Source organism: Corvus brachyrhynchos, unplaced genomic scaffold (assembly GCF_000691975.1).
Source record: "Corvus brachyrhynchos isolate BGI_N302 unplaced genomic scaffold, ASM69197v1 scaffold70, whole genome shotgun sequence".
In the NCBI taxonomy this organism is placed as follows: domain Eukaryota; kingdom Metazoa; phylum Chordata; class Aves; order Passeriformes; family Corvidae; genus Corvus; species Corvus brachyrhynchos.
In genome coordinates, this window is record NW_008236217.1 from 50,541 (window position 1) to 70,159 (window position 19,619).

Below are 19,619 nucleotides of genomic sequence, written 5' to 3' on the forward strand. Positions count from 1 at the left end.
AGAGATGGACCAGATGAGGACTTTTGCTCCAAATGGGAAAGGAGAAAACCTCAGTCCGTAGAGATGAACCAGATGAGGACTTTTGCTCCAAACGGGAAAGGAGAAAACCTCAGTCCCTAGAGATGAACCAGATGAGGACTTTTGCTCCAAATGGGAAAGGAGAAAACCTCAGTTCCTAGAGATGCTCCCAGAGATAGTCCTAACGATGAAGATGATGAAGACCCTTTGCTCCCAGGGAAGGAGAAGGGCCTCTGTTTTTGTTTCTGAACGGCTCAACCTTAAAATTGTACCCCAAAAAACTTCAAGAGTGGACCCTCGAAAGCAGTTGCGGGAAAAGCTGCAAGTCGGGGGAAAGGACTCACACGCAGGCAGAGAGACTCCTCTTCCTAAATGGACTGAACAATATTTGGAAGTGGGCGGCTGTCTCGTTGTGATAATGTTTTCATAGCATGAGCAAGAAGAGACTTCTCTTTCTAAATGGACTGAACAAGGTTATTATGGAAGTGGTAAACAGACTGAACATCTTAAGGGTTGTCTTTTCACATTGTCAGTGGGAGAAGGGAGGAAGGTGGGGGGAGGAGGAGAGTTCTGAAGGTGGTATAATTTTTTTTTCTTCTTTTAGGTCTGTTAATAAACTTCTTTATATTCTTTCAAGTTTGGTGCCTGCTTTGCATTTCTCCTAATTCTTATCTCACAGCAGATAAACAGTAATGAGTATTTTGGACCAAACCACTACAGATGACAAAATGTAGCCCATGAAATAAATCCACTGGAGGCAAGCAGAAGCATGTGAGAGTGTGGACAACAGCTAGAGCTAGCAGCTTGCCATGTGATATGTATGTCAGCTAAATTAGAAGCTTCTCTGCACTGCACCCAGGAAAGAGCACCTTGCTATTCTGCTCTCTTCTTATGGATTTTAATAAATGGTATGTGTTATCTGTACATTGTAAGCTATCCTGAAACTCAGCTGTTGGTTTTTTCTGCAGAAGAAAAAAAAATAGTTATTTGGAAAGAGAAAGATTATGGAATTAAGAGCAAATCAACACCAATATCCGAACCATGGCAGCTTCTGCAGGATGTACTATTGTTGGGAAAGGGCATCTTCTACCTATTTAACTATCTATGAGACTGCAGTAACTCATCTGCCAAGAATAAGGGAATAAAGTACACTGTTGATCTTGTAAATCTGCTTCCTGAAGGTCATGAATATTTCTGAGCTCTTGTTTACCTTTAACAATCATTCTCTGTTGAAAGTATAACTATGACACTGTTCACTGCACCACTGCACTACATTCTCAACAACAGTGCACAACTCAGCACACAAAAGTCTTTAGTCAGTTTGAATGAAGCAGACACAAAAAAAATACTTGGATGTTTAAAGCATAAGCACTCAGTACTGCAAAACCCCAATTAAGTGGATTTCCAACTCCAAATGTGATCAGTTTAATAGGCACTTAAGATTTTTAGTTTTACATTTTCCAGGCTCTTCTCTGCATGCCCATAACTGTCTTTGTCTTGATAAGGAAGAACAGTTATATATTTATCAGATATATGTAAGCTCAGTCACGATTTAGAGCAGAAGCATTTGTCTAAGCACAACCTGGTAGTCAAAATCAGAGCTTGATTCACACCAATTACTTAAAAAATTTCTGAAAATTTAACTAGGGGCTACCATTCCAGTAACCTTTTTTATACAAAATCTTGTCTGTAGCCATCAGAACAGATTAAAATACCTAAATCCTATTTGTCCAGTCAGACACCTTTGAGGTTATGAAGTCAATTTTTAAAAGACTCTTGAAAAATGGGTAATGCACCGTTCAGTATAATAAGACTAAGGGGTTTGGAAATAAAGCTCTTTTCCATGAGATTTCTCACACCAAACTATACATTTTAAAAAGTGAGCACAGATTTCATTTTCATGTTGACCTTTGTCATCCAGTGAGCAGGACATTTATTAGGAAGGGAGCCTAGGGAATGCCAGAGTTCCAAGGCCAAGTGTCCCAAGAGTTTCCCCTCAGGAAATCGTTTTAGGAGTCAGTAGATAAAATACAGAGAGCTGTTCAGTGAGTAGATGAATCCTCTTTTTTTCCCCCTCTGCTCTCTCCCTGTTAGACTCAAAAATGTCTCCTCACAGGGCCACAATATTTTAGGTTCAACAGTAAGTTTCGTCTCTTTGCCTAGGCACAGCACTGAGAACATAAGACAGACTTCATGATTCTTCTGACATTAAGCTGAAGTGTTTACTTTTAGGTTATATCCCATACAAGATTCTTCTGATTAATTTTTTGGCAGGGATTGGGTTGGTTTTTTTTAAACCCAGGTTGTGGCCTGGAGCAACTCCACTGCCTTTTGGGAAGCATAATAAGACTAACGATTTATGACTATCACATCATACCTCCTCAAATGCAGAACCTTCTATATCAACAGGCACACCAAAACATACATAAAGACAATGTATAATAAAAATATTGTGGGGATGTAAAGGAGAAATTTTTTTCATTGTCACCCACTCCCATTACATCTTTTACATACCATTCTCAAATCAGTAACACTGGGAAAGTCTTTGACATCATCATTTAACTGACCTTCCAACTTAGTACCTCACTAATTCAGAAAACAGGCAATTTAGCTGCAAATTCATTCCAATAAATAAGGCAAAATTATTCGTGGGTTTTTTCGAAGACAGAGATACAAAGGGTAGGTTAAATTGTCTTCAAGATCTAAGAAATCTTATTCACTGCATATGAGTCATGGGATTAAATTTTCCCAATGCTACTAAGAAATGTAATTAGCTAAGAGATGCATTTGATTCCAGAAACTTCTTAACTTCATCTTAACCAATAAATTCTGTTGCAAAACTAAATTTAATTTTGGACTATGTCAAGTTCCTATCAAAGTTGTAACTATTTCCCAACTTCCATTCATTTCAAAACTCCCAGTTGGCAAGGTCCTGTATTGAAAATTACTGCCTTGTGGAAGAATAAAAAATATGGGAGACATGATATAAATTATTGAGTGCATTCTTTAATATATCAGAAATATTTCTTTTGAGCATACAGTTTTTCATTCTAGAAACGAATTGTGCACTGCCTCCATAAACACAGGATTGAAATAGTGAGTTCAAAACAAATTAATCCCCTCCCCCTATCTGACAACAGAAAATCATCACTTCCAACACTTCTCATAATTCATATTCCATCAGAAATGTTAACAGCACTTCAAAGGGCTACCTTCTCTTACTTAAAGGTACAGTATTATGGGAAAATTTAATCCTGGGGTAAGCAGGGGACTTGCACAAACACTGAATTATCTTCAGTATTTTCCTAGTAGGGAATATTACTTATATTCCAGTCTGCAAAGAGAAGAATTGACTCACTCTCTGTCTAGAGCCAAATACAGAACATAGATTTCCAAAATAGCTTGCAAAGTAACACAGTGACAGCTTCACAGTACGATTCTATAATGAACAATGCTGAAATGCAGATATGCAGCATATATTTTGTCACGTACGCATATCTGTATCTGATGATGTTAAGTGCTTAACTTAATATGTATAAAACTAGATTATTTTATTATTTTATACAGAAGTTTTGCAAGTAGAATGAATTTTGGTCCTTAGAATTTGACATGTGTGGCACTGAAATGTATAACTCAAATTTTTGTCAAAAACTAAACCGCTCTGTGTAGGAAGAAAAGGGTATGTACCTGAAAAACAGCTGTTTCTCATTTTTGCAAAGATACTGATCTTTTATGCTCAGCACAAAACCATGAACACTCTTTTTTTTCCTCATGGGGTGAATTGTCCTAAAATTTCACTGTGAAATGCTACTACATATTTATTAATGCAAGTGAAGAGACCTTTCTGTATATAAAATTCATAACAAAACACAAAAAGAACAGAAAATCTTAAGGGGAAAGCTGATCTAGAAGCTGTCTTCAAAAATACTAAATAAGGCTCATGATATATCAAATTGACTTGTTTGGGTTTTTTTTTTAAAGAAACCAAAGAACCTGAGTTTTGCTTTTAATAATCCACCCTGCCTTATTCTTACTCCCCTCCTTTGTAGCACATTGTGATAACCACCAAATAATATTCCTATTCACTGAAACAACTAAAGTAGGACTGGAACTTTGAGACTGACTTAACTATACCCAGTTAAACACGGCTTCTGCCAGAAATATAACATATTAGCAAAGTTATTACTAGAAGTTTACGTTCTGATTTACCTGGATAAACAAAATTATTCAATTCCCAGAACTGCAAACATTTAAATGATTCCCCTAGTGAAAGTCAGTATTTACATTTCCTAAAATACTGGAGCACATTAGCATCCTGCACGCAATTTTCTCACCCTGAGATCTAGACAGCATACAAGAATATACCACCAAGTTTTTTAATACTGCTTGTAGAAGAGTCTCATACTGCTGTTGAGCAGGATTGCTTTAATTATGTATTTTTGTTTTCTTTGACTGAAAAACTTGCATTCATTAGCTGTGTATCACCATTATTTCCCTTTAGCTGTGAAATATCTCAATAGATAAATTTTAAGTGTCTGAAGTCAGCACTTACCTGCTGGATGCCGTATGTCCAGCCTTGCCTTATACGGTCCCTTGCCCACACATTGTGGGCATTCTCTGCTAGTTTATCCACCATAGCTTCTTGAGAAGGGGTCAGTTTGATAAAACTCAGATCCATGGGTGCTGGCTTATATCCACTCAACAACTGATAGCTGTTGAGAAAAACAGAACTTGCAGTTACTTTTTCAGCAAGAAAAAAAGATTAATAGAAACCACAAAAGAAAGAAATAACATCTATGCAATATATCTATATAAATGTGATATCTGCCTTTGGACTTAAAGAGTAATAATGTACATTTGAGTACTGATTTCTTTTTGATTCTCTTTCAAGCTAATTGCATCGTGATGGGATGAAGTAACTGGTAATGAAGTGACCAGGGTCAAAATGGTCTAAACTAAAAATGTTTTTAAAGTATTTCAATAATGCCACATATTCAAAGTAGTAGATTAAGCTGTTGTTTATCTAAATGCTTATATCAACAATATTATTGCTATCTCTGAGCAGATGGCAATACTTATTAAATTCTATCTACTTCCCACTGAAATGAGAAAATCTATTCTTCCTGTTACATAAAGGGATGCTGAGACAGAGCAGGTCAAATGGCCTGCTCAAGAACAGTTATGAAATCCACCTTAAAAGTTTTTCTTCATAATAATTCATACCTTAATTATCCTTCAAATCATAGGAGCAAACATTTAAAATTTAAGTATGACTTCAGAATAGAAAGGCAGCTTCCTCAATTTTTTTAGCACTCCTAGAAATGCTACTTTTATAAAGTTGTTCCCTTCCAATTAATTACAGAAATCTCCTAATTTACTTACAAGCAAATCTTCAAAAAAGGATGTAAAGCATATGGTCATGCATGCAGCACAACAGGACTTACTAAATCTACAATGAAAACTTACAGCACTATGTGGCACCACCATGGTGGTGGACACAGTCCCCCCTTACATCAGCTGATGAGGGAACATACAAGGAAAGAGGAGCAGGAAGAGAAGACTGTGGGGGAAGACAGACAGGGGCTGTCTGTGCCCAAGGGGCAGCCTCCATGACCTGACACAGTTGGTTCTGGCTGGCCCCAAAAGGCACCCATTGCTGGCCAAAGCCAAGTCCCTCAGCCATGCTGGAGGTGCCTCTGGAAAAATGTTTTTAAGAAAAGGTGAAGAGCTTCACTGGCAGAGAGGAGTGAAAGGGGGAAAAAAGTGTGAAAAACAGCCTGCAGACAGCAGGTCCGGGGCTGCAGGGGGAGCAGAGGCTCTCCTGGTACCAGATCTCAGGCTTCCCTGTTGTCCCAGGAAAAAACAGGCTGGACCTTGTGGATGGACATACCCTAAATATCTCTGAGTATGGACCTCATGATATTAAAGGTCTTTTCCAACCAAAATGATTCTACGATTCTATTTCTCCTCCAGCATACAAAGCACTATTTTGGTTGAAACAAAAGGAGTCTGTGAAAATAAACAACATTCTCTCATTGAAATTATACACCCTGAAGTGTATAAAGAATGGCTAGTTTAAATAATTGCTCAATTATTTTCTAAACAATTTGGTAATTTTCTTTATTTGTATGGACAGAGAGAAACCCATAAAATTAAACAGTATTTATCTCCATTTATATTCTAAAATATTCAAATAGTTTACAAATCTAAATTAATTCTGTTCTGTGACAACCATTTTAAAACACATTTAAACAAATTATTTGTTGAAAACAATAATTTAAAACAACCAGGTATTTAAGGGGGTTACCATCTATAAATAAGAGGTTGGATCTTCCTTCAAAATTACCACAGTAAAAAGAAAAAGCTTAAGTTTGAAAACAACAATTCAAGAATATCATTCCAAAATCAGCCATCCACATAGTTCCCAATCTGCAGGTTTCTATTACAGCAAGGCCCACACAGGAGTTAACTGCCCTCACAGTTACCTCTCCTCAGGTATCTGTGAAGTCACTTCAATGAGATGAGTAAAAGAAGACAGTAATGCAAACAGTGAAACATATGAAATTAGCACACTTGTCAGGTTGGCAATTACTGTGCTCTTTCCTGTCACGCTCCCCTGCATGAGCTTTTAAGAATATTGCCACAATGTTTTTCTTTCCTTTTTGCTAGTTTTTTCAATCTATTACATGTGAGATATCAAAATCCTGACTTTGTATGTATGGTATGACTTCAGGTTTCTACAGTTACGACTGCTAATGACATTAAAAACACTCAACATTATTGGTCTTCTTATATTAGGAAGCATGATTTCTTCACACTTGAGATTTAGCTGCAGTTTTTCAAAAGCAGGAAATTTGATTCACTTGAACAATCTTGCAAATGCACATATATTTCTGCCCAGGAAATTCAGAATGAAAATACAGAAGGCCCTAGATATTTCTTCTTTGAGAGATATACAGTTATTTTGGGATACCAAAACTGAAGAGCAGTTTGGGGGGGACCTTAAATTAATACCTTGCTTTTATTTCCATTCATTCTGGCAAAGCCACCACATGAGGGATTCTGAAATTGTAATATCAATGGTATGCAAATCTGTGCAGTGTGGTGGATATCAAAGGCTTGAGGGTCCAGGTTCTTAAAGATATCTTCTAGTAGTAGTCTTACCTAGAAGACTGCAGGAATCTTGCCAGAATGAGGCAAAAAACTTTGGCTCACAAAAGGAAGAAAGAAGGCATGCTTTAGTTAAACATGTGCTGAAGGTTATTACACTGGCCTCGGGGACCGCATGTAATACAAAGGTATGGGTCAGTGAAGGATTGCTGTGAGTAATGGAGATATGCAATACCAGAGGAACAGCTATTTCTGCACAGAGCACATTCCTGCAAAGAGCAATGAGGTGCTACTGGTGGCAGGAACTCAGCAACAGCACTTACCATTGCTCTGAGTCATAACCAAGGAAACTAAATTATTAACTTAAATTTAGGAATAACAGACCATACAGAAGTTCTCTCCTAGTAAAACTGTGACCTTTACTTTTCCAATTTTTTACGTATTATATAATCCCCCTTCATCCCATGGGCTCAAGGGTAAGTTGGGCAGTAAGGCTGTCATTTAGGCATATGAAACCATAGTTCTATTATCTCAACTGTGTTCAAACTCCCAAATTCTTCATTCCCATACTGTGGTGGAGTGCACTGGTGCTAAGAAGCCAGGACAACTTGGCTGGGCCATGACAGCTGGTTTCAGAGCTGTGGTAGCAGAGGCCACTACACCATACCAGGCTAAGCCCTGTCTTACCAATGCTGCTGCCAACAGATCTCTTGGAAAAAAAGTCAGGTGATTGTACCAGTTCTCTACACCTCAAGTCATGGCCATTTGAGAACTTTCAAAAGGGTCGCCTTTAAATACCTGCAGCACAGTAAAATACATTGACAAATTTTCTGTAAAAATTCTTTACAAAGTCTCTTTGGTACACACCATATATAAAAGAAACATGTAACAGTGAATGTCACACATTCCAATGAAGCACAGAAAAACCTAAAATTTGTCTATACATCAGGTGACAAATATCTGGAAGATAAACCATGAACGAAGGTATGTGAATATTTCTGAAAATTCCTGAGAATTCATGCATGTACGTGCATGCCCAAGAACTAATAAAACTAGCAGTGTAAATATGGAATTGTTAAAATAGAGTTAGGCTCTTAATTCACGCTGCTTAACAATTTCAACTTACTTCTTTGGAAGTTTCATTTTTTTCACTTTTTCTTCAGCACGTTCATCAGCAATTCCAACATGGCAGCCTAATGCCAGCAGGGTTCTAGGGCACAGAAATCAGAGATTAATTACTGACAGTGTTTCTACATTTAGCATTCCTACTGTTTAAAGGCATACTGTAGTGCCTACAAGCAGCACTACAAAACAAATGAGACCTTTGGAAATTACCACAATATAGTATGGAAAGATCAACACCAGCCTTTTTATATATGTAATAAGCTTTCTGATAGAGCTAAGAAAATGCCACAAGATGTTCCTAAAATTTTTAATAAAAATATGAGTAAGGTACTTCAAAATGGAACTATCATACAGTATATTTCATCTATGAGGTATCAGTTTGAAGATTCTCTGCCCTTGAAATATTTTTTCGGCTTTATATACTTATTCATATAACTGACATACTCATTCATACTGCTTCATATCCACATCTTTTAATGTTTTGTTAATTATATCACAGGTGATAAAAAGAAAAAAGGCAAAAAATATCACTTATTCGCAGAATGTGTCTTCTTTCTGAGGAAGCTATTATTTAGAGATTTCAGTTGGATCTGCATCTTTTTAGGACACACTACTGAAGAGAGAACTGACAGCACAGTACATGATAAGCACTAGGGCAAAACTGCCATCTTATTCAAGCTAGACAGTGTGTCATGTATCTACCACAAGGCTTATACCACAGAGCCACTGAACCAGCCCATTGTGGCCTGACTCTGCAAAATGCAGCTCATTTCAGAAAACAAATATTTATATAACCTTAAACCAGGTTCAACAGTATTAACTAATTTTTTGATTACTTCAGACTTCTTCCCTTCCTTATAGTCACACTGTTCAGCAGCATAAATTTTAAGGCTCATTTGTCTACAGGATTTGATCTGTAAGTCACTAATTATTTGTTTCTGCATTTATATTCAATGTTGGCTTATAAAGTCTTTCTTTAGTCTAGGTGCATTACTAAAATATTTACACTGAAATCAATAGAAATCCTAGACAAAAGTCAGAGACTTAACTTTGGAGTCTGATAAGAATTTCCTCAAAACCTGAGGATGATAACCATATTTTTGATAGAAACTGGTAACAGAAGAAATCACAGGTGTAAATACCTTGGACTCCATTCCAAATTTTCCTGAAGTGGAAGAAAGGTGTCAAACAAGGTTTTTATTTGTTCTTGCCACTAGCTAAAACAATATTTTCTAGTCTTGCTTTAACTATATTTACTGTTCTTGAACTGACTGGAGAAAAAAAAAAAAGAGCATAAATACCCTTGTAACATTATTTCCCTAGGCAGATGAATTGTCTGTTTCAAGGACATTCTTACAGCATATTTTTAGTGCTAGCTACAGGAATTAAGTCCCACTGTTACGGACTGTGAACCCTGAATTAAAATTAGACAGTAAAATCAGAAATGAGGAAACTAATATCCAGTGGCCCCTTCCTGCAAAACACACTATCTGCTAAGAATACTCCATGCAGCTAAATTTCAACTGGCATAAATAGTACGTGATTCCTATGCAGCTATCACCAGCATAAGTAGGAGAACATATCTAATCGTGAAATGCTAACTTCTGGTAACCCTAATTTTCTTGTAATGTAAGCTAGGAATTATCTCTACCCAAACAAAACAAATTCAAATAAGAGTGCCACAGGAGGATAAAATGACAGACTGTACTGGCAGAATCTGAAAGACCATTAATGCACTTCAAACCTAAGCAAGAAAAATAAAAGTGCCTGAATGCAACTCTCATCATCACAATGATACAAGTAATTATCACACAAGACTGAGTAAATACATAGAAATGGGAAAGTTAGTCACAAAATAATAAGCAAGAACAACAACAAAAAAAAATACAAGACCAGACTATAAAATATAAGAATGTGCAGAAACAGTATAAATAAGCATATTTTAATCCCATGACATTTTCAGAGGCAACTCATTCCTGCATCTTGACATTTCATACAGTATGTAATTTTTATAGTTCATAAATGTATTCAGTTGTACAGAAAAATACACACAGATCCAATATATGGAAAAGAAATGGTGTATCAGATAATATGAATCTTCCTTGGTTTCTAACTCTCTCATCTGGCAGCAAGACTGACAACAAACCACCAAGGAAAACACAATTACAGTCAGCATTATTCTCGATGTCTTGCAACTATTTCAAGTATGCAGTTTGAGGTAAATTATAAAGAAAATTATTAGGAGTTTTTAAATAACATTTTCTTTCCCTTTTTTCTCCCATCAAGGTTGACAGCTAGTAGATTAGACACATCTAGTACAGAAATAGTCAAGATAGCTTACAATTCAAGTTGTCACCTATCGATCACCTAGAAGTGATTAGTGCACTAATTTTTTCACATTTTCAAGCTTGTAGAAACAAACTGAGCAAGACTCTCCTAGTCCCTGTGCAACAGATGTCTACATGATAAATACAACTCGATACTACAAAATTAGAACTTCATTTTTCAGAAAACAACTAATATAAGAAAGTAAAGACGACTTAGTTCAGTAAGCATACAAATTTTAAAAAACACAGAAAAACTGAATGCTTTATATTTCGGACACTATCCATTAAATGGAAAGACTCTTTCTAGAGTAAGCAAAAAATTACTGAAAAAAGAGCAATCCATAACTTGTAGGTTTATAAAACGAAAGCTTTTTTTGTTTGTTTTGACAGGGTTAGATTAGAAAAGCACTGAATCCTGAACCAGAAATCATGCAAGGATTTAATTTTTTCAATACTTAGTGAAACATTAGCAGTGTGCATTTAATTAAGAGAGCATGATTTTTCTGCAGCCTGAGCCATATTATATAGTTTTCTAGGAAAAGATCCAACTGTAGTGAATGTTAATGACATCATCTTTTGTACTTTCATAAAATAGAAAGGAAGAATGTATTCTGAATCCCTAGTACATTGCTCTGCTAACAGGAAATGCTCAAAAACTTTCCTTGTAATTCTAATATCTACCCGTAGAAAATCTGAACTTACTTTCTTGCTTCCAGTTCAATTTCTCTCTGAATGCTTTACCTCTAAATAATGGCAAAATATCCCTCCAGAAACTGCTTAGCACTTATGGTCATAAATATGTTTTTCACTGAGTAGTTTATTTACTGTGGGAACAGTAGATCAGTAAATAGTGCAGAGAAGCTGGCCTGAAAAGAAATCTGCAAGAAGTTCTTGAAGGAGTGTTCTGCATACCTTTCTACTATGAGGACATCAAGTCCTTTTATTGTGAGTGTAAACACTATATTGCACTATCAGTTTACATGGCAAATATTTTAATAATTAAATATTTCCAGAAAGGTAATATCACGTGTGGACATTCATCCTTTTTCAAATCCCTGAATAGGAAAAAGCAACTGTATTCTAACAAGAAAAAAAAAGAAAGAATAGATTTCAGATATGGGTGACTGAAGAACCACATCTACCATCGAGCATTTATCAGTTTGAGAAATATTTTTACATGTTGGCTACATGCAATGTTACATATGGAAGAAATTACTTACAGTAACAGATTTTTTAATTAATTCACAGCAAAGCAAGAACTCACACCTCCTTGATTGACAAAGCTGAGGTGAGAAATTGTATCTTTGTGAACCAGAAAACTAGATTATTTCAACAAACCCTATAACGTCCCAATGAAATTTTCTAGCATTCCAACTGGAGAGCTTCCTTCCACAAAAGGAGGGAATGCCTCCTACTGTTTGTTCTGTGGCAACATGCACAGACAACACAGAAATAGCAGCAAGGGCTCCTGAAGCAAAGTTCTTAATTTAGTCATGTGCAAAAAAAAAATATCTATTGAGCATCAAAGTGTGTTTTATCAATAAAGAAAATTGAAAATAATTAAACAAAATTGAATTAAACCAAATAAGAAGTAAAGATTTTTTTTTTCAAGGCTTGGATCTAGTATTTTCCTCCTAGATGAAAACTGTCTGAATTGTCATTTCACAATCAGTATTACCACAATAATTCTAAAAAGACTATCAAAGTCATTTTTCAGTGCCAAATACATAATTCATTAATGTATCTCACGCCCTCATTTGCATATTATTACCCTCACCTACACATCAAATTTTAATTCGCATGTCAATTTATAATTCTGGAAATTGCATCTCCTTAAGAAACTCTAATTATAAACTTCAAAAGTTCTAGCAACTTACTTCAGTGTTTCAAGTGACATTTGCAAGTTATAATTTCTTTCCTGCTCCGGCAATTTTGAGAACTCCACTAAGCATGGGTGTTGCCTTTTGTTGTCATCTCTAACCTGAAAAAACAGTAAAGAAATAAGCTTAACATGCCTTAAAAACTGAATGAAATTTAAAACCAGTCCAATCAAAAAGCTGATCCTGTCAGAGTTACTCAAACTGGACAATACTTCAAAACAGAAAGTATTCTGTATACTCAGAGCATTGTCATTGTGTTCAAGCAATGCAGAATTTGCATTTTCAAATAAACTTCAGATTTGCATATCTCAAGTGGAATAAATGCTAATTTGTACATGCTGCTATACAGATGTTCACAGGAAATATGCAAAGTTCAAAAACAGTGCAATCTATGTTTTAACATACAGCCACAAAGTACCATCTCATCTTCAGCACCATATTTGAAAAATTCTACATCCAGTTTGTATAAATACATTGATATACATAGTACTGAAATCCTTACCCAGTGAAAATAACAATATAAAAGAAAAATCTTCCCCATCTCTTACTTCAGAAAATGTTTGTTTCTGTTATTTCCAGTACCACAGAAGCAGAATGTGACTGTTCGGAGGTCACATATGAGTGGAATTTACTTTTACTGTAGTGATAGGAGAGCAGTACCAACTATAATTTACAAAATCCTACATTTAGGAACTTAAAAATTTGATCAAAACCATTTTTAACCCTCTCCAGTTTTAGTCTAATACTTGGCCATAACCAAGAAAGTCAACCTTGGAGGCTGGGATAATCAAGCACTCTACAGCTCTCAACATCTTGTGCTAGAGTTCAGCCAACAACACCTACAAAGGCTTGATAAAATACATTAGTTTGAAAATATTACCTAAAAGACCCCAGTGCAATTGTTAACATCTGCTCAGCTGAGACAAATTTTTTAACCATGTATTATAACATTTTTGTGTCAATCTTTGATGGAGCATAGTTCACCATTTATATTAACCTTTAAAGCTGAAAAGTGGAAGTTATTGAAAAATAACATTATTGATTTTTGATCAATCAGATAATTCTGCTGGAAAACTGAATTTTAACAGTTGAAGTTAAGAAACCTGTTACAATTTTTCAAAATTGATCGTTACACTACTTAACCTAATTTATTTAATCTCATGAAAAACAAACACATTTCTCTATAACATTTCTGAGTAACATAGTTTTTGCATTTTGATCCCAGCACATAATTCTCAGATTGAACAGCAGTCATTTGTTTATGTTTTGGATTGAAAAATCTTTACAGTCTCTAGGGGGTATTTATCTTGATTTGATGGGATTAATATTCTTTGGACAGACAATACAGGCAATTCAACTGTCAAACTACTTAGAAAAATAATAGAATATAAAATGAAAATTATCTTTTAGCAGCACTGAAACGTTTATTTACAGATTCCTAAGATCTATGGTAATCTGTATTAAAAAAAATTGAGTATAGTCTCTGAGTTTAGATCTGTGTACAGATAATTTAAGTCTTGGACGTCAGTTATTTTCCTCAGAATTCCAATATTAATTTACTATAGTGACACTATTTCTGTTCTACAACTACAATGTATAATAATTCTATTATATAGTCAAAATATTTGGTGGGTTACCTTCCCGTTTCTTTTTTTTTCTGAGTACAAAATAAAAATCTACTGCCTTGCAAACACATTATATCAGTGGCAGAACTCATGACACCCATCAATTCTTAATTTTTGTGGCTGGTTTTAAATGTGCAGTGACACTGAACAGAAACAACGATATGCAGATACATCTCCTGATTTCAATAGAACATGTATTCAGACTTAAAATCAAGCCAATTAACAAAGTCCATGATTTTTCTACATTAGCTTGCTATTTTACTTTATTACATGCATAGAATGCAGTAGTAATATGATATGCAATAGCAGGTATCACTTTGGTGGTATTACATACAGATCTGATGACGCAGATATGTAGGAGGAATATAAAATGATACAGCAGATTTTTTAAATAATTTGGAGGGTCATTTAAAGATTCTGTCTATTTGCCTTTAAACTTTTAGACTTGGTGAAAAAACACCACTAGGTACTACATATAATGCATCTTGCTCTGAACTAAAAAGACAAAATCTAATATTAGAGGACTTGCGTGCGTATGAACAAGCTAATTTCTGTGCCATGCCTTCTCTCAGTACTCAGTAGATGCAGTGCAGGAATTCAGATAACTAGAATTGGCTTAAATGCAGATGATACAAAAATGGGAGGAGCTGTTGACTCCCTGGAGGGCAGGGAGGCCCTGCAGAGAGACCTCAACAAGTTACAGGCCTGGGAAATCACCAACCATGTGAAGTTTAACAAGGGAAAGTGCCGGATTCTGCACCTGGGATGGCGCAACTCTGGATGTGCAAACAGACCTGGGAATGAGATGCTACAAAGCAGTGCCATGGAAAGGGACCTGGGTATCCTGGTTGATGGCAAGTTGAACATGAAGCAGCAGTGCCCTGGCAGCCAGGAGGGCAAAGTGTATCCTGCATCAGGCACAGCATCGCCAGCCAGGCAAGGGAGGGGATTGTCCCTCTCTGCTCTGCACTGGGGCAGCCTCACCTGCTGGGGGCAGTTTTGGGTGCCACAATGTAAGAAAGATATTAAACTATTAGAATGTCCAAAGGAGGGCACTGAAGATGGTGAAGGTCCTTGAGGGGAAGCCGTATGAGGAGCAGCTGAGGTCACTTGTTCTGTTCAGCCTGGAGGAGACTGAGGGGAGGCCTCATTGCAGTTGCAGCTTCCTCATGAGGGGAAGGGCAGGCACTGATCTCTTCTCTCTGGTGACCAGTGACAGGACCCGAGGGAATGGCCTGAAGTTGTGTCAGGGGAGGTTTAGGCTGGATATTAGAAAAAGGTTCATCACCCAAAGGGTGGTTGGGCACTGGAACAGGCTCCCCAGGGAAGTGGTCACAGCACCAAGCCTGACAGGACTCAAGAAGTGTTTGGGTGTGACTCTTGGGAATAGTGCTGTGGGGGGCAGGAGCTGGACTTGATAATCCTTGTGGGTCCCTTATTCTGTGAAACTGATAAAATCATTTGTGAGGAACCAGTATGATTAAAAAAATCAACCTCCAGAAAATGATCAGCATATACTTTGTCACAATCCCAAAGCAAGCACATTCTACCACAATGCACTAAAGCTAGATAGAGAAAGCTAGGTAATTTAAAAGCTTTAACACCTATTTTTATTTTGAACATAACTAATTTTATCACTGCTTAATTCAATACTTATCATATATAGTTTAAATAGTGTTCAACTGTACAATTAGACTCTTGATGATACATAATGGTACACTAAGAGTTCCTGCAGATTGCTTCACAGCTGGTATGATTACACCACAATTAAAATGTTTTGACACATTAATATAACTGAGGTTTTGCATTTGATTTGATGAGGAAATTAACTACAACAAAATCTAGAGGTCTTCTCTGTTAATCATATATTTTTAAGTACTGCTGTAAGATACACACAATACCTATGCCCACTTACCTTAATCTGTAACCTGAACTCCTCAGAAGACCAAAATCTTTTTAGTAACAAAAATAGAATACATACATGTTTTTACACATATCTAGTACATACTGCATGTTTCTACATACTCTTCACAGCAATCTTTCTTCATAAAACAGCATTTGGGATACAAATAACAAGCTTGTATAATTTTTTACTGGTTGACTTTAAAACAAATTTTTTTTCATACTCCATGAAAATAGGAAAGAGATAAGAAAATAGTTATGTAGAGCACCTAATACAGGCACGAGACTGAAAAAGTGGAGAAAAGGAAGGCAAAAATCAGATTTAATGGAATTTCCTATAGGCAATACTTATTTGGGACTTCTAAAAGAGTAACGTCAGTCAGCACACGAAAAGAGAACCAAGCATAACTGTTTTCATTGGCTTACTCCACCAGTCAATTGAACATCTTGCTCCAAGAACAAATAGGAGGTGAAAAACTCACTGTGTGCTTTCTGTGCTGACAGTTAGACTGAAAACTTCAGCACCAAATAGCTTTAATACAAGAATTTTTTTTCAGAAATGCACAAGCACTGTTGGTTTCCACATGCTTTCGGTGGGAAGGTGTTTAAAATCTTACTAATTTTGGGGAGATGATGAAAAATGCAGTCCCGCTAGTACATTGAAACCAGTGTGCTGAATCATACTATGCAATTAACAGAAGATTAAGTTGGAAGATACATACTGGTCCATACTGCCAGCCAAGTTCAATCTTATTCATAACCCAAAGTTCATGGATGTTCTCTGCTAATTTTTCTCTAATCCTTTCCAGGTGGGGAGGCAAAACAATCTAAAGAGAGAAGAGATAAGAGAGGAAGAAGCTATTACAAATAAGTTTCTTGACATGCCATCCAAACTTTCATAACAAACTTTATACAGACCAGATCTCTCAACAAACCCAAGAAAAAATCAAGTTTGGGACACAGTGCAAATTCAACCAAATAAAGTAACATAGGCCTATAATATGTGTGTGTTTAAAAAGGAACATGCAATCTTTCCATTTCCATACCTGGCTAGTATCTACAGGAACTGGAGTGAAAGCTGCTTGTGATAGAGAAACAGTGGGACCCAGTAGGTCTCTTGTATAGCTACGATCTTGTTTGTACTCTCGGCTGTGCTCCACTTTCAGCTTCTCTTTTGGTAGGACAGCTTCAAAGCATGGAGCATATCCAGGTGGAGGAAGGAACTTGAACTCTCCATGGCGACCTCCAAGCAAGAAACGAACCCTGCAAATATCAGAATTACTTTAGATAACCAAGACACCTCTGGGGTAAAGCCTAATCAGTCTCTAAGCCTAAAGAATATTAAATGCTATTTTAAAAGAAAAAAAAGAAAAGAGAAAAAAGTCAATGTTGCAGCTTCTTTGCATTGTTTACAGTTCAATTTTCTCCAACTGCTGCTGGAGTTTATGATGCAGGAGTTTGAAAAAAACATGGGAAAAGTAAATGATTCTTTTTTCTAGTTAATTTTACTTCAACAAAGGCATTCTAAATCATGGGACCAATAATCCCTGAGAGAGAGAATAATCAGTTTACTCAGCACAACTATAAAGTAAGCAGCAGCCTTTTGAGTCTCTAAAGGCAGAGATTATAACCCAGAGTAATCAATCAAGCACTTCAGAACTCTGTCCATCAAGGAAAAGCCTCTGTTCAATCTCATTTGAGAAATGAGCCTAAAAACCCCGTGGTTCTTTCTTTTCTCTCACAAAACACTAAATCCTTAGGACACAATACAAAAACTCCTATATTTCCTTCCCTAAAACTTCTATTTGTCATATTAGTGGAAACCCAGGCGAATGCACTCTTTTATTCACGACAAAAAGGTAAATATGTCATGGTCTTTTGTTACTGTAAAATACAATCAATGAGGTAATAATGGTATAGCAATGACATAATACCAACGTGACATAGCAATGACATAATACTGAAAAATCTTCCTAGAACATTGCCATCCCGAAGAAATCAAAAAACACCCAAAAAATTAGCCTTAAACCAGAAGAATTTTGTCTCTTTTCTGCTTACTGAGTATCTTACAAGATTCTTGTTAATGCTATACCAGTATACACTCAAAAACTGCATGCAGCACACAAATAATATCTCAATAATTTCTCTGATAACAGAAATAAAGAATGCAGGCTTATAATTTTGCATTTTCTAGCATGCAGATCTATAGTTTTACCACATTTTATCTCCTGTACTATCAAAGGCAAAGTCTAAAGACGTGTATTTTGCATTTGGAATAAGAGGTGGGTGTGTGCTCTATATGATTGCTCTTAGCTTCTGTGGTATTCTTTGAATGATCCCTCACGGAGCATTGCTCTGCCTCCAACAGAAATCAGCTTTCAGCCTTCACCTTTACCAGTCCTGATAAAGCTGGTCTCCCCGCTGGAACACCACACAATCTTTTTTAATATTATAGTTTCAAACTGCTCAATACATGGAAGCAGAAGTCTGGTACCTCAAGTGTGACTTGAAATTTTATAGAAAACCAATACAACAACCAGAATACAGACTGAATTCATGTTAACTCATGCTGCTAAAAAGTGTATGACCACCATTTCTTATGGTAAGTGCAAATAATGCCTCTTTAAATAATAGCTACTACCTCATAACAGGTGAGTTAGGGAAAATATACTTTTAATATCAAAGGCTGATGCAAAATGCTACCCTGGAGTGAATGTGTAGCAATATGTCAGCAAAGAAATTATTAAGAAGGTGTTTCTAAGATATGTCTGCAAACCACCAGAATACACTGGTGTGCTGAAAAACAAAAGATGCACTGTGTCTTCAGGACTTCTTTGTAGCTCTCACTATCCAAGAACTGGAACTTAGCCAAAAAAGCAGATGGCAGAAAGAGAAATGAGAGCAGACAGCCAGGGAAATATTCAGCATATTCATGTATGCAGGGAAAAAAAAAAGCAGACTGGAAAAAAAAAGGCAAAAAAAAAAAAAAAAAAAAAAAAACAAAACCCCATGGGAGGCACATTTTTTTTATTCAGCATATTCATGAATAAAGAAAAAAAAAAAAGCAGACTGGAAAAAAAAAGAAAAAAAAAAAAAAAAAACAACAACTCCATGGGATGCTAACTTTATTCCTGCAGAGAAGCTGACGACTGGGAAGAAGAGGCCATCTATGTTGAAGTTTTCAAACATTCCTTGAACTGGCTGACCATTTATTCGGAAAGAGATGCTGGGGGCACTCAGGTCCAAACAGCAGCTAATAACATCATCAGTTCTTAATAGATGTTGATTGGAAGAATTTACTGTTCGTGCTACACAACCTATGGAAGTAACAGAGACACATTTAGTGAAACTTACGAAAACCCCTCTGGTTTTCACAGCAGCCTAAAAAAAGAGAAAAACATCACTACAGAGCACAAACACATTAATACACAAATATCTAACCTATAACATCCAAGACCCGATGTTAAGCTTGCAATATAGTGAATAGCAGCATACAGTCATGTCAATACAGCTATTTCAATCATAAATAATAAAACTCAATTACATTAATGTAAGTGAAAATAATTACTGATATCCATAGAAAGAGTCAAAACCAAGAAAAGTACATTTTATTCCTTACAATACATAAGTGC

At 36.2% G+C, this 19,619-nt stretch overlaps 1 protein-coding gene across 1 annotated transcript in view; it reads right to left on the minus strand.

The window, feature by feature from the left end:
* The window catches only part of RYR2 (ryanodine receptor 2), a 274,869-nt gene that overhangs the window by 46,712 nt on the left and 208,538 nt on the right, over nucleotides 1-19,619 (minus strand). The window contains exons 21-26 of the mRNA XM_017745069.1: nucleotides 19,112-19,304; nucleotides 17,034-17,250; nucleotides 16,710-16,814; nucleotides 12,458-12,561; nucleotides 8,255-8,338; nucleotides 4,571-4,730 (exon numbers count right to left, since the gene is read on the minus strand). Coding sequence (XP_017600558.1) covers nucleotides 4,571-4,730; nucleotides 8,255-8,338; nucleotides 12,458-12,561; nucleotides 16,710-16,814; nucleotides 17,034-17,250; nucleotides 19,112-19,304 — 863 coding nt within the window. The remainder of the gene's footprint in view (nucleotides 1-4,570; nucleotides 4,731-8,254; nucleotides 8,339-12,457; nucleotides 12,562-16,709; nucleotides 16,815-17,033; nucleotides 17,251-19,111; nucleotides 19,305-19,619) is intronic.